This window comes from Fistularia commersonii, chromosome 12, assembly GCF_037954325.1.
Source record: "Fistularia commersonii isolate RoL2024-O1a breed Wild chromosome 12, RoL_Fcom_v1.0, whole genome shotgun sequence".
NCBI classification, from domain to species: domain Eukaryota; kingdom Metazoa; phylum Chordata; class Actinopteri; order Syngnathiformes; family Fistulariidae; genus Fistularia; species Fistularia commersonii.
This window is the reverse complement of record NC_141295.1, coordinates 19,641,655-19,666,992: the sequence shown is the minus strand read 5'-3', so window position 1 is coordinate 19,666,992 and position 25,338 is coordinate 19,641,655. Positions and strand designations below refer to the sequence as shown.

Sequence of the window (25,338 nt, the reverse complement as noted above, 5' to 3'; positions counted from 1 at the left end):
TGTCCTCTTGATCTTCCTTGTCACCAGAGTCATCCTACAAACCACCATCCTATGCTGTCTGGCTACACTCTCACCCACAACTACTTTGCAGTCACTGATCTCTTTCAGGTTACCTCGTCTATACAAGATGTAGTCTACCTGCGTGCTCTGACCTCCGCTCTTAGAAGTTACCCTATGTTCCTGTTTTTTCTGGAAAAAGGTGTTCACTACAGCCATTTCCATCCTTCTTGCAAAATCTACCACCATCTGTCCCTCTGCATTCCTATCCTGGATACCAAATCTGCCCATCACTTCTTCATCCCCTCTATTGCCTTCACCAACATGTCCATTGAAGTCTGCACCAATGACCACTCTCTCATTTCTGGGAATATTCTGCATCACTTCATCCAACTCATTCCAGAACTTCTCCTTCTCTTCAGATTCACATCCCACCTGCGGGGCATAGCCGCTAACAACATTGATCATCACACCTTCAGTTTCCAGTTTCAGACTCATAAGTCTATCTGACATTCTTTTCAACTCCTGAACATTCCTAAGTTGATTTGTCTCAGGCCGTTCCTTCATGCTGGTCCTGGAGGGTTCACTGCCAGAAGCCCTCAGACCAAACCTCACCTTCACATGGAGCCCCAGCAGCTCCGGACCACGACTCCCACGGACAAAAGTCCCCCGAGGAAGAGGCCGAGCCCCTGCTGCTTCTGCTGAACCACCTGAAGGTGAGTGTGCTGGTGATTGCCTCCATCTGTCTGCTGCATCACGTACTGTGTGTGTGTGTGTGTGTGTGTGTGTGTGTGTGTGTGTGTGTGTGTGTGTGTGTGCGCGCGCGCTATTTGTTTCCTCTAATTGTTCATGCTAATGTTTTCTTGTCATGTGTTGAGTAATATCTGTACCAGCATCCATGGAGACACATGTGAGGTCAGTGTCATCAGCATCATTGATCAGGCTCTCGGACCACCGGGTAAAACACCAGTCGATCGATCAATCAGTATTTCTTTATTGAAAGAATATAAAAAGTCTGGACTTGTACATTTCCAGCGCATTATTAAAGTTATTCCAGCACCTTCAAAAGCTCCTTTGACAGAGATAAGGCAAAAGTGAAAATGTTTTTGCTGAGGTCACTTGGAGGTTTATTTTCCCAGATAAAAGTAAGGCTGAACTCAGATAAAAGTGAAATATCACACACACACACACACACACACCAGATTTCACAACTGTGATGCACAAAGTGCTTTGATTGGCACGGTGAGCTTATGGAAAGTGTAAGCTGCTACTACAGTCTAGAATCCTGTAAGATATATCTAATATATATATTGGACCGACTATAGGATTGTGTAACGTGGATAAGTGGTTAATTAAAGTGTGTTTATTGATATTATAGTTGTAGTTCCCGGCTCTGGCCACTAGGGGCTCCACAGGCCAGTCACACAGAGCTGTCTAACCCTGACGCTTTGGTGAAGACACGATATGCATCCTCAGCAAGAGCATTGAGGGCCATGCTCAGCAGACTGTAGGTGGCACCAAAGGACAGCCCTGCTGCTACAGGGATCCCAACAAACGGAATATATCGGGACCCTTCTGCCGCCATCAAGGCAGCTGCACCTCCAATGGAAGCCACAAACCTCATATTCACATCTCGGGTTATTGTTTCCCCGCTAAGTTCGGACTTCATCACTGACTTCAAGTCAGACAAAGGCACACCTGAGGTTCTGGCAAGCTTCATCAGCGAGGCCTGGTCCAGCTCAAAGGACGCCTGATACTTAATTATGGTTGTCACCATGAGGGCCATAGTGGTTACGAATAAAAGGCCAGGAATCGGCACAGACGCTACAAGAGCTGACAAACCGGCGAGGTACTTTATGTTCTCCTCAAGGACGGCTTTCTTTTTATCAATGATGGCGCGGCTGATGCTGGGCATGGAGAGCAGCAGGACGTTCTTCTTCTGTTGAGGAAGTTCCCTCTCTAAGGTCTCCTGCAGCAGCTGGAAATCAAACAGGTGGAGTTTGAAGCTGGAGATCAGGAAGACCTGAGTAGCCTCAAAGCCTTCGTTTTGGAGACCTGCGGCACGAAGACACAATGAAGGCGTTAAAGGGCGGAGGTTCCTTGTCAAGAGCTTTGTAACCTGATCAGTACTAGTTAGTGAGAGCACAGAACCATCATCTTGGACACGAAGTTGGCGAGAACATCCGACGTACCTTGAGTGCAGTTTTGTCGGATCCGTTCCAGAGTTTCCTGCCGGTCGAAATTCCTCTGACTCTGTTCCTCATCGCGCAAATTGTGGTCGATCTTCGAGCGGACAAAGTAGAACTTCTTCCCCACCCTCCTGATCTCGCGAGCCAGCTTCACATCGTTCTCTGTGAAGCGCGTGTCGGAGACGACGATGAAGAAGTCGAATTTCTCGAATCCCATCGTTTGGAGGTACTGGTCAGCCGGGAAGCTGGTGGTGCCCATCCCGGGCATATCCCAGACCGTGACCTTGTCAAAGCGGGGATGCTGGTACGGCGTGACGACCCTGGGGGTTTCCACCCAGCCGGTCGGGGCGGCGGCGTCATCCCGGTTATCCACGCCTCGGATGGCGTTCACGAGGGTGGACTTCCCGGAGCCCGACTCTCCCGTGATGCAGATGTTCAGCGGGACGTTGTCCAGGTCGTCCAAGTACTTCTTGAATTTCGCAGCCGCCGCGTCCCTCCCCAGCTTCAGAAACGTTTTACTGAGTTCCTTGATGGGCAAGGAGGGCATCGGAGCGTCGGCCATCTGTAAAGTCAGAGAAACAGGAACACATCACACTGACCTTCTCTTAAAGTCACAGCTGAGTTAGAAAGCAAAAGCCACGCTTTGCAGTTTTTCTGCAGCCTTGTCCTGCTGGACCTCCGTGCCTGACTTTCATCACACGCACTTAGAAATACAATCCTTTCTATCCTCTCGATAGACACGGACAGGGAAAGTTTTACACCTGAAGCGGTGTCGTGAACTTACCGTGAACTGGTCCTGCGGGTGTCCTGCTGATTCCACGCAGCAAAGCGGGGTCATGCAGCACCTTATCAGAGTCCTGCAGCCAATGAGAGGGCGCGATTCTAAGCAACCGCTGGAGTAGCCAATCAGAATCCGGCAGGCGTGGCAGCTCGGTGCATCTTTGGGGCGTTGTCCCTGAAGGAGAGCGTTTCCAGGAAACCTGTTGACTTTCAGGAACTCTGAAAACGTGTTGTTTATTTTTCTGCTTTTTTTTTTTAAGTTTTATTTAATATTTTTATTCTTGTTTTCTTTGGTGTTAAATCAGTCTTAACATTTTAATTTCTGTCTTCAGGATGGTTCCTGACTTTCCTCATCCTTATTATGTCTTGAAAAAAAGTACATTTTCTACAGAAATACAAAGAGGTGTAACACGAATTTAATTCTGGTATTTATATAATTTATATTCACATATATTGCAGCGTGGCCAGTGTCTCCCTGAGCCGGTCCCAAACCGGCAGAGGGATGCGTCTGGAAGGGCATCCGGCATAAAACTTTTGCTGAAACCAAACATGCGAATCAATCATAATAACCAGATCATGCCAGATCGGTCGAGGCCCGGGTTAACAACGACTGCCATTGGTACCGATGACCGACAGGGTACTAATGGAAACTGGGCTACTGTGGGTCGAAGAAGGAGAGGAGGAAGGCGTGTTTGGAAGCAGAGAGACAGAAGGAAAGGAAAGATTCTGGGACTGAGAGGAGGGACTTTGAATATTGGGACTATGACAGGAAAAGGTAGAGAGTTGGTGGACATGATGCAGAGAAGGAAGGTGGATATACTGTGTGTCGTGGAGACCAGGTGGAAAGGTAGTAAGGCTAGAAGCTTAGGAGCAGCTTTAAGTTGTACTATTATGGTACTGACAAGAAGAGAAATGGAGTAGGAGTTATCTTGAAGAAACTGAAATTGGATATTGAAGGTGTGATGATCAATGTTGTTAGCAGCTATGCCCCGCAGGTGGGATGTGAATCTGAAGAGAAGGAGAAGTTCTGGAATGAGTTGGATGAAGTGATGCAGAATATTCCCAGAAATGAGAGAGTGGTCATTGGTGCAGACTTCAATGGACATGTTGGTGAAGGCAATAGAGGGGATGAAGAAGTGATGGGCAGATTTGGTATCCAGGACAGGAATGCAGAATGCAGGTAGATTTTGCAAGAAGGATGGAAATGGCTGTAGTGAACACCTTTTTCCAGAAAAAACAGGAACATAGGGTAACTTATAAGAGCGGAGGTAGGAGCACGCAGGTAGACTACATCTTGTATAGACGGGGTAACCTGAAAGAGATCAGTGACTGCAAAGTAGTTGTAGGTGAGAGTGTAGCCAGACAGCATAGGATGGTGGTTTGTAGGATGACTCTGGTGACAAGGAAGATGAAGAGGACAAAGGCAGAGCAGAGGACAAAATGGTGGAAGCTGAAAAGGGAGGAGTGTTGCATGGTTTTCAGGGAGCAGTTGAGAAAGGGTCTGGGTGGTCAGGGAGAGCTTCCAGATGATTGGACAACAACAGCTAGTGTTATCAGGGAAACAGGTAGAAGAGTACTTGGTGTGTCATCTGGAAGGAAAGTAGATAAGGAGACTTGGTGGTGGAATGAGGAAGTGCAGGAGTGTATACAGAGAAAGCGGTTAGCGAAGAAGAAGTGGGATACTGAGAGGACTGAAGAGAACAGACAGGAGTTCAGGGAGGTGCGGCGAAAGGTAAAGATAGAGGTAGCAAAGGCAAAACAAAGGGCTTATGATGACTTGTATGCTCGGTTGGATAGTAAGGAGGGTGAGAATGATCTATACAGGTTGGCGAAACAGAGAGATAAAGATGGAAAGGATGTACAACAGGTCCGGGTGATTAAGGACAGAGAGGGAAATGTATTGACAGAAGCTAGAAGAGTGAAGGGAAGATGGAAAGAGTACTTTGAAGAGCTGATGAATGTGGAAAATGAAAGAGAGGCAAGGGTAGAAGAGGTGACTATTGTAGACCACAAAGTAGCACAAATTAGTAAAAGTGAAGTGAGGAAGGCATTGAAGAGGATGAAGAGTGGAAGACAGTTGGTCCTGATGATATACCTGTGGAGGTGTGGAAGTGTCTAGGAGAGGCAGCGGTAGATTTTCTGACTAGATTATTCAACAGGATCTTAGAGAGTGAGAAGATGCCTGAAGAATGGAGACAAAGTGTGATGGTGCCTATTTTTAAGAATAAAGGGGATGTGCAGAATTGTGGCAACTACAGAGGGATAAAGTTGATGAGCCATACAATGAAGTTATGGGAAAGAGTAGTGGAAACTAGACTGAGAGCAGAAGTCAGCATTTGTGAACAGCAGTATAGCTTCATGCCTAGGAAGAGTACTACAGATGCAGTATTTGCGTTGAGAATGCTAATAGAAAAGTACAGAGAAGGCCAGAGGGAGCTGCATTGTGTTTTTGTAGACCTAGAAAAGGCATATGACAGGGTGCCAAGAGAGGAGCTCTGGTATTGTATGAGGAAGTCTGGAGATGCAGAGAAGTATGTTAGACTGGTGCAGGACATGTATGCTAGCTGTGAGACACTGGTACGGTGTGCTGTAGGGGTAACAGAGAAGTTCAAGGTGGAGGTGGGACTCCATCAGGGATCAGCTCTGAGACCCTTCTTGTTCACAATGGTGATGGACAGGCTGACAGATGAGGTTAGACAGGAATCCCCATGGACCATGATGTTTGCGGATGACATTGTGATCTGTCGTGAGAGCAGACAGCAGGTAGAGGAAAATCTAGAGAGGTGGAGGTAGGTGGAGTTGCGTTTCTTTCTTTCTTTGTGTTTCCGAGTCGGTAGTTTTAGCACCTGTAAACCTGTGTTTATGTACTTTGGCGTTTGAGTGGAGCCGCATGTTTCCAGAGGCGCCGGTGAATGATTGAAGGTTTACGAGAGGAAAGCCGAGGAGCCGATGGCGCTCTTTCACCCACAGGGGTCAGGCGTGGCTCCTACCTGGGCTTGTCCTCCTGAAGGCCGCCGGCGTGGAACTCGTCCAGGGGGCGGAGCTGCGAGCAGGAGGCGGAGAGGCGGTGCTTCTTGCCGGCGCGCTGGAGGCGGGGGAGGACGCTCTGCCGAAACAGATCCTTGCGCGGCTTCACCTGCGGGAAATGGTCCAGACGGCCGTCACAGAGGTGGGAGAAGTGTGTGTGACTAATACGTGGCGGGATGTGCGGCGGCGCTTTGTGGAACGCCGCCGCTACGCTGGCAGGTTTTCGTCGTCTCACCAAATCCATAGACGATCCCAGGGAGTGCTTTCGGCTCACACCGCGCCGCATCCGAACCTCTGAGACAACACAAGGAGCGGTTCAGGTCTTAGGCCGTGCACACCTTTACACTTTAGAGTGGAGAAAACGAGAAAGGGTAAAAGATTCCTACCGTCCTCATGTCCGTCCGGCAAATACGGAGCTGCGGCGAAAGACACCACATGTTAGCCGCGGAGCGTTCCAGGCAGGAACGTGACCGAAAAGGAAACGTTTCTTCAGCGGTCTCACTGGCCCGCGGGCCGCCAAGGGCCGGCCACGCGTTATAAATCCACCGGAGCGCCGAAAAGGGACCCGAGTCCAGTGGTCGGCGTCCGCGGCGGTGTGAACCGTGCTTGTCTGAGCTCAGGGACTGAAGTGCAGATCATTCGACAAGGACGTCTGGGCATCACTTCCACACATATGTCTGTGTCTCCTTTGTTAGAAAGAATCCTATTTCTTCTCCAAGCATTGATTTGGGCGGGAGCCGTCAGAATGTTGTCAAACACTAACTTTTTGTTGAGCGGCAACTTTTGGATCCCGGCCGTCTCGGCTGGCACGTGGACTTTTAAGGCATTCCAAGAGGTGCAAGAGGAGGCCGGGCTCCGCCGCCGGTCACATGACACCCCGAGGTTTTACTCCAAGATGCCTTATAACTTCACGCTATTTAAAGTCCGCCTCCTCTGTGCGGAGAGGACACTCAGTGACACAATAGAATAAGGTCACTTTAGAAAGCGAGTCAGATTTCCAGAGGCTCTCCAACACGAGTCATCATCTTTAACAAGCCTCAAAGTGAATGAATAAAAACACAAATCTCTGGAATCATCTCATGGTTCTGTCTTTTCAATGGAGTGACGTCGAAATGAATCCTGACCCGGATGACGGAGAACCTCCACTGACAGCGACGTCTCAACTATAACGGCGGCCCCAAAACACACATCTCCAGCGACCCTCTCCATCCCTGCTGTGCTGCAGAGATGAATCCTGTCCGACCAGCACGTTTCTGGGAAATCTGGGGAAAATGCGTCGCGCGAATAGAACCGACGTTACGGTAACCACGCAAGTACCGCAGTCTTCTGTGCAAAGCGCAAGTCAACTTAAGTTCATGCTTGATGGTCCTGTGAGAAACAGTGGAAACCGTGCAGATTCATGAATTTCTCCCCCACACCGCCTCCTCCACCTCCTCCACCTCCTCCACCTCCTCCGCCTCCTCCACCTCCTCCACCTCCTCCACCTCCTCCGCCTCCTCCACCTCCTCCACCTCCTCCACCTCCACGAGCAGGACGCGAAAAGAAGAAGAGAGAAAAGAAGAGGACGCTCGGCGACGGCACCGTGTTCTGTGTTCTGCAGCCTCACCGGGTAAAAGGTCCAGGTTCTGCCTGTGTTTGGAGAGCTGAGCGAGGATGGTCCGCCTGTGAGCGGCGTCCTGGATCCCCGCCTCCTTCAGCTCGCCGTCACTCACGTTCAGCAAGCCCTGGAGCGAGACGACGCGTTTGAGTTGGACTGAAAGCGGGGAGGACGACAACAAGAAGACCCGAACGCACCAAGAGAAAGCCGTCGAACCTCCAGGCCGTAATATTCCCCCTCCAGGGTCTTGGTGTACTGGGGGAGACCGATCTGTCTCAGCCACCAGGCGATGGAGCGGTTGTTCATGTCTGCTCGGAGAGGCCTGGCGTCCAACACACGCACGTGCACGTACACGTTGAAGAAGAATTCATCGAAAACAAGGAGAAGGTCCGCGGCGGCAGGCAGAGGCGTCGCACCTACCCGAGAACGCCAGGACACTCCTGGGGATCGGCGGCTCGCCCTGACCTCCTTCCTCACTTGTTGCACATCAGCTCTCCAGATCAGTTGCCCTTGATGGAAACCTGCATGCACACACACACACACACACACACACACACACACACACACCAATGAAATTGCACAGCAGTACGTACCAGACAGCAAATCACAGTGCAGGAATTACCATAATTTCCCAGCAAGCAGAGTGTGTGTGTGTGTGTGTGTGTGTGTGTGTGTGTGTGTGTGTGTGTTGTTGGTGGCTGCAGGTTGAGGCAGATCCTGGCATGAAGGCTGTTACGTGGCTGTCAGGCTGCAGACAGGTACGCCTGCACAGACGCCCGCGGTTCAGCGGGTCACCTCTGATCTGGACGAACAGCGCCACCTAGTGGCGGGGGTAAAAAAAACATGACAGAACCTCCAGCTCATCGACCAATAAGCTGCCGGCTTTCAACACGACGGTCACGTCCTTCGATGATTGCTTGATTGGGTTGAAAAAATATCTGTGCAGCAAGTGGGTTCTCAGGGTTCCTCCAGCTGTCCAAACACATGCAGGAGGTTTATGGAGGCCCTGCGCTGTCCGGACGTGTGGATGAAAGGGTGGACGGTTGTGTGTGTGTGTGTGTCCCGGTGATGGACTTGTTGAGGGTGAACCCTCCTCCGGCCCTGTGACCTCCAGGATCCAACCGGACGCCTCCGTGCCGCTCCGGGTTGTAAATATAACCTACGGTAAAAACTCAAACCCATCGTCTTACGGTATCGTGTCCGATCAGGGCCGACACGTAATGTCTGATAATATCACGGGGCCTCCGATGATTTTCCACGACCTTTCGCCGCACCTCCCTGAACTCCTGTCTGTTCTCTTCAGTCCTCTCAGTATCCCACTTCTTCTTCGCTAACCGCTTTCTCTGTATACACTCCTGCACTTCTTCATTCCACCACCAAGTCTCCTTATCTACTTTCCTTCCAGACAACACACCAAGTACTCTTCTACCTGTCTCCCTGATAACACTAGCTGTTGTTGTCCAATCATCTGGAAGCTCACCCTGACCACCCAGACCCTTTCTCAACTCCTCCCTGAAAACCATGCGACACTCCTCCCTTTTCAGCTTCCACCACTTTGTCCTCTGCTCTGCCTTTGTCCTCTTCATCTTCCTTGCCACCAGAGTCATCCTACAAACCACCATCCTATGCTGTCTGGCTACACTCTCACCTACAACTACTTTGCAGTCACTGATCTCTTTCAGGTTACCTCGTCTATACAAGATGTAGTCTACCTGCGTGCTCCTACCTCCGCTCTTAGAAGTTACCCCATGTTCCTGTTTTTTCTGGAAAAAGGTGTTCACTACAGCCATTTCCATCCTTCTTGCAAAATCTACCTGCATTCTGCATTCCTGTCCTGGATACCAAATCTGCCCATCACTTCTTCATCCCCTCTATTGCCTTCACCAACATGTCCATTGAAGTCTGCACCAATGACCACTCTCTCATTTCTGGGAATATTCTGCATCACTTCATCCAACTCATTCCAGAACTTCTCCTTCTCTTCAAACTCACATCCCACCTGTGGTTCATAGCCACTAACAACATTGAGCATCACACCTTCAGTTTCCAGTTTCAGACTCATAAGTCTATCTGACATTCTTTTCAACTCCTGAACATTCCTAAGTTGATTTGTCTCAGGCTGTTCCTTCATGCTGGTCCTGGAGGGTTCACTGCCAGAAGCCCTCAGACCAAACCTCACCTTCACATGGAGCCCCAGCAGCTCTGGACCACGACTCCCACGGACAAAAGTCCCCCGAGGAAGAGGCCGAGCCCCTGCTGCTTCTGCATAACCACCTGAAGGTGAGTGTGCTGGTGATTGCCTCCATCTGTCTGCTGCATCACATAGTGTGTGTGTGTGTGTGTGTGTGTGTGTGTGTGTGTGTGTGTGTGTGTGTGTGTGTGTGTGTGTGTGTGTGCGCGCGCTATTTGTTTCCTCTAATTGTTCATGCTAATGTTTTCTTGTCATGTGTTGAGTAATATCTGTACCAGCGTTCACGGAGACACATGTGAGGTCAGTGTTATCAGCATCATTGATCAGGCTCTCGGACCACCGGGTAAAACACCAGTCGATCGATCAATCAGTATTTCTTTATTGAAAGAATATAAAAAGTCTGGACTTGTACATTTCCAGCGCATTATTGAAGTTATTCCAGCACCTTCAAAAGCTCCTTTGACAGCAGGCGACCTGTGAGGTCTCCTCGCCTCAGGGACGGTAAGAGATAAGGCAAAAGTGAAAATGTTTTTGCTGATGTTACTTGCAGGGTTTTTTTCACAGATAAAAGTAAGGCTGATCTTTCCATGTTTCTGGAAAAAAGTGAAATCACACACACACACACACACACCAGATTTCACTGGCATGGTGAGCTCGTGGAAAGTGTAAGCTGCTACTACAGTCTAGAATCCTGTAAGATATATCTAATATATATATTGGACCGACTATAGGATTGTGTAACGTGGATAAGTGGTTAATTAAAGTGTGTTTATTGATATTATAGTTGTAGTTCCCGGCTCTGTCCACTAGGGGCTCCACAGGCCAGTCACACAGAGCTGTCTAACCCTGACGCTTTGGTGAAGACACAATATGCATCCTCAGCAAGAGCATTGAGGGCCGTGCTCAGCAGACTGTAGGTGGCACCAAAGGACAGCCCTGCTGCTACAGGGATCCCAATCAACGGAATATATCGGGACCCTTCTTCTGCCGCCATCAAGGCAGCTGCACCTCCAATGGAAGCCACAAACCTAATAATCACATCTCGGGTTATTGTTACCCCGCTAAGTTTGGACTTCATCACTGACTTCAAGTCAGACAAAGGCACACCTGAGGTTCTGGCAAGCTTCATCAGCGAGGCCTGGTCCAGCTCAAAGGATGCCTGATACTTAATTATGGTTGTCACCATGAGGGCCATATCGGTTGCAAATGAAAGGCCAGGAATCGGCACAGACGCTACAAGAGCTGACAAACCGGCGAGGTACTTTATGTTCTCCTCAAGGACGGCTTTCTTTTTGGCAATGATGGCGCGGCTGACGTTGGGCATGGAGAGCAGCAGGACGTTCTTCTTGTGTTGAGGAAGTTCCCTCTCTAAGGTCTCCTGCAGCAGCGGGAAATCAAACAGGTGGAGTTTGAAGCTGGAGATCAGGAAGACCTGAGGAGCCTCAAAGCCTTCGTTTTGGAGACCTGCGGCACGAAGACACAATGAAGGCGTTAAAGGGCGGAGGTTCCTTGTCAAGAGCTTTGCAACCTGATCAGTACTAGTTAGTGAGAGCACAGAACCATCATCTTGGACACGAAGTTGGTGAGAACATCCGACGTACCTTGAGTGCAGTTTTGTCGGATCCGTTCCAGAGTTTCCTGCCGGTCGAAATTCCTCTGACTATGTTCCTCATCGCGCAAATTGTGGTCGATCTTCGAGCGGACAAAGTAGAACTTCTTCCCCACCCTCCTGATCTCGTGAGCCAGCTTCACATCGTTCTCTCTGAAGCGCGTGTCGGAGACGACGATGAAGAAGTCGAACTTCTCGTAGCCAATCGTTTGGAGGTACTGGTCAGCCGGGAAGCTGGTGGTGCCCATCCCGGGCATATCCCAGACCGTGACCTTGTCAAAGCGGGGATGCCGGTACGGCGTGACGACCCTGGTGGTTTCCACGCAGCCGGTCGGGGCGGCGGCGTCATCCCGGTTATCCACGCCTCGGATGGCGTTCACGAGGGTGGACTTCCCGGAGCCCGTCTCTCCCGTGATGCCGATGTTCAGCGGGACGTTATCCTGGTCGTCCAAGTACTTCTTGATTTTCGCAGCCGCCGCGTCCCTCCCCAGCTTCAGAAACGTTTTACGGAGTTCCTCGAGGGGCAAGGAGGTCATCGGAGCGTCGGCCATCTGTAAAGTCAGAGAAACAGGAACACATCACACTGACCTTCTCTTAAAGTCACAGCTGAGTTAGAAAGCAAAAGCCACGCAGTTGCAGTTTTTCTGCAGCCTTGTCCTGCTGGACCTCCGTGCCTGACTTTCATCACACGCACTTAGAAATACAATCCTTTCTATCCTCTCGATAGACACGGACAGGGAAAGTTTTACACCTGAAGCGGTGTCTTGGACTTACCGTGAACTGGTCCTGCGGGTGTCCTGCTGATTCCACGCAGCAAAGTCTTGCGATGCGTTATCTGAGTCCTGCAGCCAATGAGAAGGCGCGCTTTTGAGCGACAGCCGGGGCAGCCAATCAGCATCCAGGATGCGAGGCGGTCCCGAGGGTCTTTGGGGTGTTTTTTCCAGGAAAGACAAGAAGTGTTTTGGAACTCCGAAAACTTATTGTTGATTTGCTTTTTTTTTTAAACAATTTTCTTTTGTTTTAAATCAATTTTACCATTTTAATTTGTCTTCAGGATGGTTCCTGGTTTTCCTCATCTTTATCATGTCTTGAAAAAAGTACTTTTGCTACAGAAATACCCAGGAGTGTGACATGAATTTAGTTCTGATGTTAATATATTTATATTAAATCCTATGTGAGTGATGATGATGATGACTTTCGGGAGCTTCTCTCGGTTCCATGTTAAAGAGCTCCGTGGTTGAATGACTGTACAATGTTGTGTTCAACATGTGACACTAACCTTAACGGGGGTTTGCACCCTCAGACTGCCTGCTGGCGCTGGGGGACACGCTGATGCGCGAAGCCTTCCGTCCCCCGATAATGAATCCGTGGTTAAAACACCTCATTCTGCGGACATGCATTATAAAGAGAGGTGCATCGCAGATCAAGAACTCGAGTAATGTTGACTTTATCACATGACGCCAAAGGGACGCCCAGCTCGGTTCTCTCCCACTCCCACGCCGCGCGTAACCGATCGCGCACCAGGGGTGGGCGATACTTTTTGCTTGGAAATGTTATGATCATTGAATAATTGCCCCCCCCCCTTGAGTTAGTTTATTATAATTATGACATATGCAGCACAAAGATTTTAGGCAATAAATAAAAATGTTTTCTTTTTTAGTAAATAACTACAATGCAAACTTTAACAGTCATTTACATTGAATCCTCTAGTAGTATTAAAGTGCAGTTCAAAATAAATGTTATTTCAGGCATTAACGTTTGTTTGTTGTATACCTCGGTAAAATATTCTGAAACACTTTAATGTACATGGTTCACAATAAGTTGGAGATTATGAGAGACTCATTTTTGGGGTAATAAATATTACACTAATGAAAATGGTGTTTCTTCTCATTCACTATATAACTTTTATTTATATCATTACAATTCGGACCAAATAGGAAAGCAGTCACATAAATAACAATATCAATAACTGTGAACCTTGTATTTTGATCTGATTACTTTAGTAATAGAATGAATCACTTACTTGGGTAATGGATAGCTGCAGCCCTTAGTAAAACAAGCTTTTTTTCAACTGGGTGAACAAACAACCATTGAACCAATCTCCTAAAATTGAGTTCCTGAACACACCGGGACAACAGGTTTGGTCCCGTGGCGGGAGCCACACAGACGGACAGAAGCCACAATAAATGCCTTTCTAGAAAAAAACAGCTGCCACACATAAAAAACACCAATAATAACCTTTTAAACTTGCAGTTCGTTATTTAGGAAAATAGCAGCATTTTATTCACCCAAATTCTGATCATTTGAAGACAAAATCCATCCTCCTTTCTTTCCTCAAATAGAGTTCAATTATTCTGTGGTACAGATTATCCGTGACAGGTTCGCTAGCTTAGGAGTTGCCCGACCTCTCTTTACTATGTCCAGCTTTTCTTCAAAAAGAAAATGGCTTCAACAATATATTAGCAACTAAATCTGTTTCTTCTCCTCCTGCAGCCATTGTGGGTTGACAACACCCATATTAAACAAACACAACTATATTTCTGTTTGCAGCTCGCTAGTACGCTTCTCCGGGCTAATACACTTGTCCACTCTGTGACTATCCAATCAGAGGGTGTGAATAGCTGACCTTGCTGAAGCCTGCGAGAAGGCTCTGATGTCGACAACTCAAAATCTGATTGGTCGATGCAACAGTGTCATCAACACTTATTTTTTGCGTAAAGGGCTTGCAGAACTAATTGTGTAGCCCCGCCCCCCAAGCGGACTCCTTTGACTTTGACCCTGCCTGGCAACAGCTGATCGCTGGATTGTGATTGGTTAAACGCTTTAATATGAAAATGCCTGTCTGGAAGCGGCACAACCAGGGGAAAAGCTATGGAAAAGGAAGTGAACAGACCACTTGGAATTATTTAATAAGTATTCATGGACAAAATATAATTAACGTTTGTGATTCAGATATTTTTTTAGGCCAGCAGCTCCGGCCCACGACTCCCACGGACAAGAGTCCCCCGAGGAAGAGGCCGAGCCCCTGCTGCTTCTGCTGAACCACCTGAAGGTGAGTGTGCTGGTGATTGCCTCCATCTGTCTGCTGCATCACGTATTGTGTGTGTGTGTGTGTGTGTGTGTGTGTGTGTGCGCGCGCTATTTGTTTCCTCTAATTGTTCATGCTAATGTTTTCTTGTCATGTGTTGAGTAATATCTGTGCCAGCGTCCATGGAGACACATGTGAGGTCAGTGTTATCAGCATCATTGATCAGGCTCTCGGACCACCGGGTAAAACACCAGTCGATCGATCAATCAGTATTTCTTTATTGAAAGAATATGAATAGTCTGGACTTGTACATTTCCAGCGCATTATTAAAGTTATTCCAGCACCTTCAAAAGCTCCTTTGACAGAGATAAGGCAAAAGTGAAAATGTTTTTGCTGAGGTCACTTGGAGGTTTATTTTCCCAGATAAAAGTAAGGCTGAACTCAGATAAAAGTGAAATATCACACAGACACACACACACACACACACACACACACACACACACACACACACACACACACACACACACCAGATTTCACAGCTGTGATGCACAAAGTGCTTTGATTGGCACGGTGAGCTTGTGGAAAGTGTAAGCTGCTACTACAGTCTAGAATCCTGTAAGATATATCTAATATATATATTGGACCGACTATAGGATTGTGTAACGTGGATAAGTGGTTAATTAAAGTGTGTTTATTGATATTATAGTTGTAGTTCCCGGCTCTGGCCACTAGGGGCTCCACAGGCCAGTCACACAGAGCTGTCTAACCCTGACGCTTTGGTGAAGACACGATATGCATCCTCAGCAAGAGCATCGAGGGCCGTGCTCAGCAGACTGTAGGTGGCACCAAAGGACAGCCCTGCTGCTACAGGGATCCCAATCAACGGAATATATCGGGACCCTTCTTCTGCCGCCATCGAGGCAGCTGCACCTCCAATGGAAGCCACAAACTTAATAATCACATCTCGGGTTATTGTTTCCCCGCCAAGTTTGGACTTCATCACTGATTTCAAGTCAGACAAAGGCACACCTGAGGTTCTGGCAAGCTTCATCAGCGAGGCCTGGTCCAGCTCAAAGGACGCCTGATACTTAATTATGGTTTTCACCATGAGGACCATATCGGTTGCAAATGAAAGGCCCGGAATCGGCACAGACGCTACAAGAGCTGACAAACCGGCGAGGTACTTTATGTTCTCCTCAAGGACGGCTTTCTTTTTATCAATGATGGCGCGGCTGACGTTGGGCATGGAGAGCAGCAGGACGTTCTTCTTGTGTTGAGGAAGTTCCCTCTCTAAGGTCTCCTGCAGCAGCGGGAAATCAAACAGGTGGAGTTTGAAGCTGGAGATCAGGAAGACCTGAGGAGCCTCAAAGCCTTCGTTTTGGAGACCTGCGGCACGAAGACACAATGAAGGCGTTAAAGGGCGGAGGTTCCTTGTCAAGAGCTTTGTAACCTGATCAGTACTAGTTAGTGAGAGCACAGAACCATCATCTTGGACACGAAGTTGGCGAGAACATCCGACGTACCTTGAGTGCAGTTTTGTCGGATCCGTTCCAGAGTTTCCTGCCGGTCGAAATTCCTCTGACTATGTTCCTCGTCGCGCAAATTGTGGTCGATCTTCGAGCGGACAAAGTAGAACTTCTTCCCCACCCTCCTGATCTCGCGAGCCAGCTTCACATCGTTCTCTCTGAAGCGCGTGTCGGAGACGACGATGAAGAAGTCGAACTTCTCGTAGCCCATCATTTGGAGGTACTGGTCAGCCGGGTAGCTGGTGGTGCCCATCCCGGGCATATCCCAGACCGTGACCTTGTCAAAGCGGGGATGCCGGTACGGCGTGGCGACCCTGGTGGTTTCCACGCAGCCGGTCGGGGCGGCGGCGTCATCCCTGTTATCCACGCCTCGGATGGCGTTCACAAGGGTGGACTTCCCGGAGCCCGACTCTCCCGTGATGCCGATGTTCAGCGGGACGTTGTCCAGGTCGTCCAAGTACTTCTTGATTTTCGCAGCCGCCGCGTCCCTCCCTCGCTCCACAAACGTTTTACGGAGTTCCTCGAGGGGCAAGGAGGTCATCGGAGCGTCGGCCATCTGTAAAGTCAGAGAAACAGGAACACATCACACTGATCTTCTCTTAAAGTCACAGCTGAGTTAGAAAGCAAAAGCCATGCAGTTGCAGTTTTTCTGCAGCCTTGTCCTGCTGGACCTCCGTGCCTGACTTTCATCACACGCACTTAGAAATACAATCCTTTCTATCCTCTCGATAGACACGGACAGGGAAAGTTTTAAACCTGAAGCGGTGTCTTGGACTTACCGTGAACTGGTCCTGCGGGTGTCCTGCTGATTCCACGCAGCAAAGCGGGGTCTTGCGGCGGTTATCTGTGTCCGGCAGCCAATGAGAGGGCGCGATTCTGAGCGACAGCCGGGGCAGCCAATCAGCGCCCGGCAGGCGTGGGCACTCGGTGGGCCGGTTTTGAGCGCGCCCCCGGCGCCGGCGTTTCCGGGAAAGCCGTGGATTTCTCGGAATGAAGCCCCTCGTCCGTCTCTGCGTGATTTACGCAGCGTTTATATCCACGGTTGCGCTTTCACAGAGTCCAGAGTTCATTTATTTCATATGTTTTTCTTTTGTTTATTCTATAGTTTTCTTTTAAAAATTTATTTAAAACCGTTTTCACATTTATTTATTTCCATCTTCCTGATCTTTATCATGTCTTGAAAAAAGTACGTTTTGTGTAAAAATCTCAAGGAATGTCCGTGAATTTCATTTTAAGGGAAATGACAAAAGGAGAAGAAGTCTATATATCTTTTTGTCTGATATTTAAGAATAAGAACAACTTTATTTATCTCGAAGGAAATTGTTGTGCCAAAGTTACAAGTAAAACATAACAATAATAAATAATAGTAGAAAATTGTATAAACGGTCAAACAAAAGGGGGTGGGGGAGAATAAGAAATACAAATAGACTATAAAGTGTCTAAGTAACAAGTCAAGGCTATAAAGTGTCTTAAGGTCTTAAGTACCAGGTGAAAGATAAGGAGTGCACAAGAGTATGAAAAAATATTGCACGTTAAATGCTGATAACTGCGATTCCCTCCTCGCTGGACGACCTGCTTGTGCAATAAAACCACTGCAGATGGTACAGAACGCTGCGGCACGGTTGGTATTCACTCAACCCAAAAGGGCTCATGTTTCACCTCTGTTCATCCAGTAGCTGCCAGGATCAAGAACCAGGTCCTGACCCTGGCCTTCAAAACCACCTCAGGAACAGGTCCGGCATATCTGACCGAAATGATAAGACCTTATGATCCCGGCAGAGAGCTGCGTTCCTCTGATACAAACCTACTAGCAGTACCTTCTGCTCGCTCTAAGCGATCTCAGGCAAAACTGTTCTCAGTTCTACTACCTCAGTGGTGGAACAAACTTCCAGAAGCAACAAGACCAGCATCATCTCTCTCAACCTTCAAGAAACAGGTAAATACTTTTCTCTTTCAGGACTTTTTACTGCGCTGATGCCCCAGATCAGGTTAGGCAGCAAGTTAGGCTATGCAGTGTGTGTGTGTGTGTGTGTGTGTGTGTGTATGTTTGTGTATGTCTTTGTCCAAAAAAAAAAAAAAACCTCACTAACCCCAGCTTACTGTTCTGTATATTTCCTGTGCATCTTGTATTTGCAAGTGTTATTTGCAGTCCTTATGTCCTCTATTGTAAGTCGCTTTGGATAAAAGCGTCTGCCAAATGTAATGTAATGTAATGTAATGTAATGTAATAACTTCTCAAAATAATGTCACGCTGGTGGAAGCCGGTATACCTGCCAGCCGGTAAAGTCCAGATTTGCAGATGCTGTGCGCAGTAGTTCAGGAGCAGAAGTCCCATAAACCAGGTAAAATGAATATTTATGACGATAATTTGCAAATATTTATTTTTATTGTTTACTGACAGTGATTTTTTCCCAATTTATTTTTTAAATTCAGGTCAAGGCTCCGCTACACGCTCTGAAAGCCCAAAGCTCAAAATGAGTTCATTACATAAATAAAATGTAATTTTCTCTGTAATACTTTGTGAATTTCAAAAGCAACACACGACACACTTGTTTATACAAAGTGTAAAGGTAATAAAAAGCAATATATACAGTGGTACCTTTATTTTAGACGTCAAAAAGTAAATTGCGGCTCCCGGTGTTTTCTTTTCCGAGGAAACCGGGTCCAAATGGCTCTTTGGGTGTTTCGGGTTGCCGACCCCTGGTTGGGGTTTATGACGATGCTTGTTTTCTGAGGGATTTTGGGGGTTTCTGGGAATTTTGCGGTCGTGGTTTTGGGTGCAATGAATTCAGATTTTTTTTTTTACCCAGAATTGGGCGGGAACAGTTATCAGTATTGCAGGCTGGTGTGGCGTGTCCGCGGCCAACAACAGCTATCGCTCACTGAACACACGTTTCACCGTCAGACGTTGAAGAAGCGCTGTTACTTCGTGTTTATGGAAACCTGGCTCCCCGACAGCGCCTTCCAGCTCGACCCGCTAACGTGCTAACGTGCTAACGTGCGGACAGACCTCTTGTTGACGGAGGTAAGAGCTGTGGCGGCGGGATCTGGGTTTACATCAGGGACGCCTGGTGCCGCAATGCTGTTGTGGTCTTTAAACACAGCCGATCCACCTTCTCCATCTAACCCTGTTCTCTGGATCCTTAAATCTTCTCTTTGGTCTTCCTCGAGACCTCCTAACTGGCAGCTCCAATTCCAGCATCTTTCTACCAATATAGAATCAGAATCATTTATTAAAGGCCACACAAGAGCATTGTTGGAATTTGTTTTGGGTGCAGAACATAATGCTGACATCTCTCCTGTGTCAGTTCCATCGTCAACAATACATACAGAAAATCATGATCAGCAGACACGATACATCAAGACATTGATTCAGAGTCCGTATAGCGATTGGGAAAAAGCTGTTTTGTGTAGAACTGAGGGAGGATATTGTGTCTCACATTGAATTTTTTTAGTTGTCTGAGGAAAAGCAGTCTTTTGTTGGCTTTTTTGTAAACTTCCTCTGAGTGCTGTTTGAATTTTAGTGTGTTATTGATGTGTGTCCCAAGAAATATTCACTCTCCCTCCTCTGTCCATGACCCAACCATCTCAGTCTGGCTGCTCTGACCTTCTCTCCAAAACATCTCACATGTGCTGTTCCTCTGATAGACTCATTCCTGATCCTCTCCATCCTGGTCACTCCCAAAGAGAACCTCAACATCTTCATCTCTGCAACCTCCACCTCTGTCTCCTGTCTTCTGGTCACTGGAACAGTTTCTAGTCCAAACATCATCGCTGGTCTCACCAGTGTCTCCTCTGTCTTTCTTTTCCTTCTGGCTGATGTTCTTCTATCTCTTGGTACCCCTGACACTTTTCTCCACCCATTCCAACCTGCTTGGACCCGTCTCTTCACCTCTTTTCCACACTCTCCTACGCTCTGGACTGTTGACCTCAAGTACCTAAAGTCCTCCAGCTTCTTGATCTCCACTCCCTGTAGCCTCACCGTTCCACCTGAGTTCCTCTCATTCACACACATATATTCTGTCTTGCTACGACTAACTTTCATTCCTCTCCTTTCTAGAGCATACCTCCACCTCTCTAGATGTTCCTCCACCTGTTCTCTGCTCTCACTACAGATCACAATGTCATCCGCAAACATCATGGTCCATGGGGATCCCTGTCTATCCTCATCTGTCAGCCTGTCCATCACCATTGTGAACAAGAAGGGGCTCAGAGCTGATCCCTGATGGAGTCCCACCTCCACCTTGAACTTCTCTGTTACCCCTACAGCACACTGTACCAGTGTCTCACAGCGAGCATACATGTCCTGCACCAGTCTATCATACTTCTTTGCATCTCCAGACTTCCTCATACAATACCAGAGCTGCTCTCTTGGCACCCTGTCATATGCTTTTTCTAGGTCTACAAAAACACAATGCAGCTCCCTCTGGCCTTCTCTGTACTTTTCTATTAGCATTCTAAACCCAAACACTGCATCTGCAGTACTCTTCCTAGGCATGAAGCCATACTGCTGTTCACAAATGCTGACTTCTGCTCTCAGTCCAGTTTCCTCCACTCTTTCCCATAACTTCATTGTATGGCTCATCAACTTTATCCCTCTACAGTTGCCGTGAAATTCTGCACATCCCCCTTATTCTTAAAAATGGGCGCCATTGGTCCCCAGACCAGTTGGCGAGCAGGTACAGATGTGGCCGTAAAGCAGGGGTGGGCAAAGTACGGCCCGCGGGCCACATCTGGCCCGTTGGTCTTTTTAATCCGGCCCGCCAAAGATTGGTACATGACTGAATGATTGGATCAATGAATGTTGGCGCTCAAACAGGAGATTATTTCATTTTTCGAGCTACTTGAGAACACTTGAGAATTTTCCTGAGCTGAATGACACATTGGCACGGATTTAGCCTTTACTGTGGACATACTGACACATGAATGAGCTGGACGTGAAACTACCAGGGAAGAAACGGTTTGTGCATGAAATGCAAGCAAATGTTAGAGCCTTCAAAACCAAGCTGGTTTTCTTTTCAAAGCAAATGTCAGATGAGTCTGATATGTACTATTCACAAATCCGTTTTTGTTTTTTTTATATATACATGTATCGTATCTTGCAGTGACCCGGCCCGTCCGTCAAATCTTAAAAGTCAATGCGGCCCCTGAGCCAAAAAAGTTTGCCCACCCCTGCCGTAAAGGGTCCGCGGAGGATTTTCATGACTGCTTCAGCACAGCAACCCGGGACATGTTCAACAACACCGGCGACCTCCAGGAGTCTGTTCCAGCATACGTCGCGAAGTGTAAGGAAGACCGTCGCCGTCCGGGCCAATCAGAAACCTTGGCTGACAGTGGAGGTCCACGAGCTCCAGGGGGCTCGGAATACCGCCTTCGGGACAGCTTGGGCCAGCCTGTCCCGTGGTAGCAGGGAGGCTAAGAGGAAGCGCTCAAGGAGGATTGGCCAATGTTTCAGCGCCAGCAGAGACGCAGCCCTGCGAGGCCCCGAGGAAATGATCGACAGGTGCAGGCGGTACGGGCGAGCGTGAGATGGCGCGGCGCAAAGCGCCCTCCGCCTACCATGAACCGCCGGTCGCTTTTTCACATGAACAGCTGCACTTGCATCCATCCATTCATTGTTCATAGAGACACATGCAAGAGGTCGCGGAGCTACATGTGGAGTGCAATCAATCAAACTGATTGATTGGTCTGCAAGGATCAGCTTGAAGTTCGACAGATATCTGGAACTGCAGCTCACACTGTGTGAAGCCGCCAGTGTGTGTGTGTGTGTGTGTGTGGGTGTGTGTGTGAGTGAGTGTGGTCTCGTGTGTTCGTTCGCGCTCGTCAGACTGAATTTGACTGTGCAAGAGCGCGTCAGGAAAAAGGAAGTTGCGGGATGAAGTCAAAAGCCGTCGCCTCGGTGCAGCGCTGCAGAACACCCACCACAGAGGAAAAGCAGAACAAGAGAGTCTGACGATGAGACGATGAGAGGGAGGCGACGCGCTGAACGTCGAGAAGGAAGACGTCGCAGACCCAGGAGAAACCGAAGGTGAGTGAAGGTCGTGATTTAATCCCGCAGTTTTGGACTTACTTTCTAGTTCGGGACGTCTACTTTGGCGTTCTGTTTGGTTTCTACTGAAAGAGACGGCCGCCGCCGTCCGCTTGGCGTTACCGGTCTGGAGCCTCTGGTCGTCGGCCGGCTTCACATTGCCGTCAGACACGGTCCGATTCGAAGTGATCGCGGTGTATTTTAAAAAACGCGAGCAAAGCTGCTCAGAAGCTGGTCGATTCCACGCGACCCAGATGTGAAGCGGTGCTCAGAAAGGGTGTTCATGCAGCTACATGTTAGCTTAGCAATACAGTAAATATTCAGGTTTGGAAAGCAAAATGCAGACTGGTTTTTCCGACAACCCCCACGTTCATTTAGTGTCGAGTACTTGGAAAATGGTTACATTTTCTCCGGGTTTGGCGCCCGGCGCTCCCGATGCATGGACGCCGCGCAGGATTCTGAGCTTTACTTGCGTTTTCAAGCACGCTGCTATTATTTTGAAGGCGGCAGCAGGGGGCGTAGCGAGGCGGTTGAAACGATATCGTAGCCGAACCTCGGGGGGGCTCGTTCCGGGAAACCCCTTAACGCCAGAAAGCCGTCCACGGAGGCCGGCGTCGGTCTGGAAACCACCCCGGGATTTGAGGTCGACCCCCTGGAATATAAATCAGGATCAGGTGAGGTCGGACACCGGCTGGTCGTGTCACGCACGCCGCCGCGTTAGCTGATAAGATCGGCTGATTTGCATGCAGCTCGGGGTCAGGGTCCGCCGTCTGAGGCGTCGAGCGGCTCGCTGATCACTGGAGGCCGCCGCTGAGACTCCACCAACGAGTGTGTGTGTGTGTGTGTGTGTGTGTGTGCGTGTGTCCACCATCCGGCGATTACAGATGGAGTTGTGGCGTCAGTGTGCGACGTGGCTGATCGAGTGTCGCGTCCTCCCGGAGAACCACCGCGTAACATGGGAAGGCGCACAGGTGAATGAACTCCAACACACACACACACACACACACACACACACTCAACGATGAGGTCGTCGGCTGACCGGTGTGTTTGGTCCCCAGGTGTGCGACCTGGCTCAGGCCCTGCGGGACGGCGTGCTGCTGTGCCAGCTGCTCAACAACCTCTTCCCCCAGGCCGTCAACCTGAGGCAGATCAACCTGCGGCCGCAGATGTCCCAGGTGACCCGCCCGCCCTTCCGTTTCCGCACGGTTACCATAGTGACCGGCTACCGGCGTCCGAGAGTTCACGAGGCAGGAGAAGGAGCCCCGTGTCGGGTCGGATCACGAAGGCCTCGGTTTAAACCGGACGCAGTAACATCTCGGCGCGATGGAGAGGGTGAACGGTGGAATGGAGGAATGAAAGGCGGAGCAGCAGATCGGACGCTGCGGAACAGCGACGGATCTCTCGGCCCGCTGCTTCTATCGCGATGTGTCCGATGAGGTTCCCTTCGTCCCCCTTGACGGAGTCCGAGGATCGGCAGCGGCGGAAAACGTTCAAGTCTGCTGTAAACAGTCGTTTTGACACATCCGCCAAATAGCGGAAGCCGGGACTCTTGAGACTCGTGACAAGGAGAGGATTTTCCCGTCTCCCTTGTCTTACGGCGGAGGTCACCCTCTGCCGGGATTTCTCGTCTAACCGAGATGGCCGCGAGCGCCAAGTGGGTGCACGTCGTCGTATCAGGCGGAACTCAGCATTTCCCCTTTTCTCAAATTAGAGTTCCACATTTCCCACTGCTGAAAAAATATCTGAGCGAGAGAGAGAGAGAGAGAAAGAGCGAGCGAGCAGCTGGTTCAGGAAGTTAAGTAATGTCATGCTCGCCGTACACCGGCCTCCCATTGTGTGTGTGTGTGTGTGTGTGTGTGTGTGTTTACTGTCACACTGTTGATATATGGTGTTTCTTACTGACCTACTTTGTACATAATAGTCAAGTAAATGTTTATTTCTGTTTTGTTGAGGGTTAAAGGCAGCAGCCCCTGAAAGCAGGCAGACACTGAGATCTGAAGATCTCCAGGAATCTGGTGATCAGGCGCTCGCTTTAATGAATTCTTTATATCTGTTGGTTTTTTTTTATTTTATAAATATCTCTTTGTTCTTATTCTGTCAATCTGTCAGACGTTTTTTAGAAAGAAACGAATCAGTAAATAAAGTTTCCATGAGTGCTGCCGTGTCTCAGCACGAGTGGAAACGGCTTCCATGAACAAGTGGTTAAATAAATGTATCCAGCCTCAATTCTTCTTCGTGTTTGACGGCGGCTAAACGAATAATAATAATAATAACCACGTCGTTTGCGTTCAGCTGCTGTGCCTGAAGAACATCCGGACGTTCCTGCTGGTTTGCCAGGAGAAGTTCCAGCTGAGGAAGAGCGAACTGTTCGAGGCCTTCGACCTGTTTGACGTTCGAGACTTTGCAAAGGTAAAGCCAGATGAAGCCCCCCCAGGAAGCGTCCTGACCCCGCCGCCGCCGCCGCCGCCGCCGCCCGGCAGGAAGCAGTTTTTTTTTCTCTCTCTCTTGAACCGAAGGAGCCGAGGCATCGCGCTCCCTCACAGCTCTGCGGCTCTTTCGCTTTCGGCGCCGCGTTTGCACGCCACACTCAAGAGAACCAAGTGACATTAGAAAATGTGCCCTATTTCTATCGTGTGTTTTGCACCAAGCCGTGCACCGAATGAGTCAGCGGCAGCCACGGAGAAACCCCGGGTTCTCGTCGAACGCCAAAATCTGCCGGCGCTGCTGTGAACTCAGATGAACCCGGGCGGGACGTTCGCACCAGGAGTGCAAATTAGGGTGTCGTGGTAAACGAGATGCGTGACGTTCATTTCCGTGCAACTCGACAGTTACACCGCACACCTGGAAATAATGGAAGGCTGGTGCGACCGGCCCCGTTCTTTATTCTGCAGCCTGCTAGCGTGATGACGGGTCATATTGTTGTCTTTAGTTATTTAAGCCGCTGTGCGATGATTTTTTTTTTTTTCCTTTTAAAATCCGTATTCCCGCCTTGGTTTTACTGACTATATGCTGGTTGCTAACACAGGCGGCGCTAATGTCGGCCGCCGACGTCAGTTACACAAGACAAGCCGAGCTAGCGTTCCTTCTGTGGACGCCACCTCGGGCCGAACGAACGACTCCCTCAGCTGTTTTCCAAACGTCCCGACTAACATGGCTAAGTTTACATTGTTAAGTGATCTGTAAGCCGTTCATGACATGAAGACACGGCGTCAAACTCCAGGATGATCTGTTTCAGATTGCTGACTGGTTCAGATTTAATAGATGTTATTTTCAGTTTTCAACAACCACCGGTCGCTCGTCGCATCATCGCCTTTTTAAAATGGAATACCAGTTGGAGCGGTTTACGGTGACAGCCGCCCGCCGCTT

The 25,338-nt window shown here is 48.9% G+C and overlaps 5 protein-coding genes and 1 long non-coding RNA gene across 7 annotated transcripts in view; 2 read left to right on the top strand and 4 right to left on the bottom strand.

The window, feature by feature from the left end:
* Nucleotides 1-975: 975 nt before the first annotated feature.
* On the bottom strand, nucleotides 976-12,938 carry LOC147229107 (interferon-inducible GTPase 5-like). The gene is made up of 4 exons (XM_086157607.1): nucleotides 12,670-12,938; nucleotides 2,971-3,043; nucleotides 2,190-2,748; nucleotides 976-2,052 (listed from the first exon to the last, which is right to left on the bottom strand). Exons 2-4 carry the CDS (start codon nucleotides 3,022-3,024, stop codon nucleotides 1,418-1,420), a joined length of 1,248 nt encoding a protein of 415 aa, XP_086013733.1. The 5' UTR covers nucleotides 3,025-3,043; nucleotides 12,670-12,938; the 3' UTR covers nucleotides 976-1,417.
* Nucleotides 5,953-8,214, bottom strand: LOC147229109 (uncharacterized). Its single transcript, XM_086156193.1, has 6 exons — nucleotides 8,011-8,214; nucleotides 7,807-7,912; nucleotides 7,600-7,717; nucleotides 6,380-6,409; nucleotides 6,229-6,287; nucleotides 5,953-6,102 (listed from the first exon to the last, which is right to left on the bottom strand). Exons 2-6 carry the CDS (start codon nucleotides 7,894-7,896, stop codon nucleotides 5,953-5,955), a joined length of 447 nt encoding a protein of 148 aa, XP_086012319.1. The 5' UTR covers nucleotides 7,897-7,912; nucleotides 8,011-8,214.
* On the bottom strand, nucleotides 10,145-12,230 carry LOC147229108 (interferon-inducible GTPase 5-like). Its single transcript, XM_086157608.1, has 3 exons — nucleotides 12,165-12,230; nucleotides 11,383-11,941; nucleotides 10,145-11,245 (listed from the first exon to the last, which is right to left on the bottom strand). Exons 2-3 carry the CDS (start codon nucleotides 11,939-11,941, stop codon nucleotides 10,608-10,610), a joined length of 1,197 nt encoding a protein of 398 aa, XP_086013734.1. The 5' UTR covers nucleotides 12,165-12,230; the 3' UTR covers nucleotides 10,145-10,607.
* Nucleotides 12,939-14,675: 1,737 nt separating the features above from the next.
* LOC147229106 (interferon-inducible GTPase 5-like) lies at nucleotides 14,676-16,776 on the bottom strand. The gene is made up of 3 exons (XM_086157606.1): nucleotides 16,724-16,776; nucleotides 15,942-16,500; nucleotides 14,676-15,804 (listed from the first exon to the last, which is right to left on the bottom strand). Exons 2-3 carry the CDS (start codon nucleotides 16,498-16,500, stop codon nucleotides 15,167-15,169), a joined length of 1,197 nt encoding a protein of 398 aa, XP_086013732.1. The 5' UTR covers nucleotides 16,724-16,776; the 3' UTR covers nucleotides 14,676-15,166.
* Nucleotides 16,777-17,777: 1,001 nt separating this feature from the next.
* On the top strand, nucleotides 17,778-18,489 carry LOC147229105 (uncharacterized). Its single transcript, XR_015106877.1, has 3 exons — nucleotides 17,778-17,880; nucleotides 18,206-18,286; nucleotides 18,378-18,489. It is a non-coding gene; the product is annotated as an uncharacterized LOC147229105 (long non-coding RNA).
* A 3,373-nt stretch (nucleotides 18,490-21,862) lies between these two features.
* vav1 (vav guanine nucleotide exchange factor 1) overlaps nucleotides 21,863-25,338 on the top strand; it is a 15,647-nt gene continuing 12,171 nt past the window's right edge. For both annotated transcript variants that reach the window (XM_086157601.1, XM_086157600.1), the window contains exons 1-4: nucleotides 21,863-21,972; nucleotides 22,857-22,943; nucleotides 23,031-23,147; nucleotides 24,265-24,381. In XM_086157601.1, coding sequence (XP_086013727.1) covers nucleotides 22,857-22,943; nucleotides 23,031-23,147; nucleotides 24,265-24,381 — 321 coding nt within the window. In that variant the 5' untranslated portion in view covers nucleotides 21,863-21,972. The remainder of the gene's footprint in view (nucleotides 21,973-22,856; nucleotides 22,944-23,030; nucleotides 23,148-24,264; nucleotides 24,382-25,338) is intronic.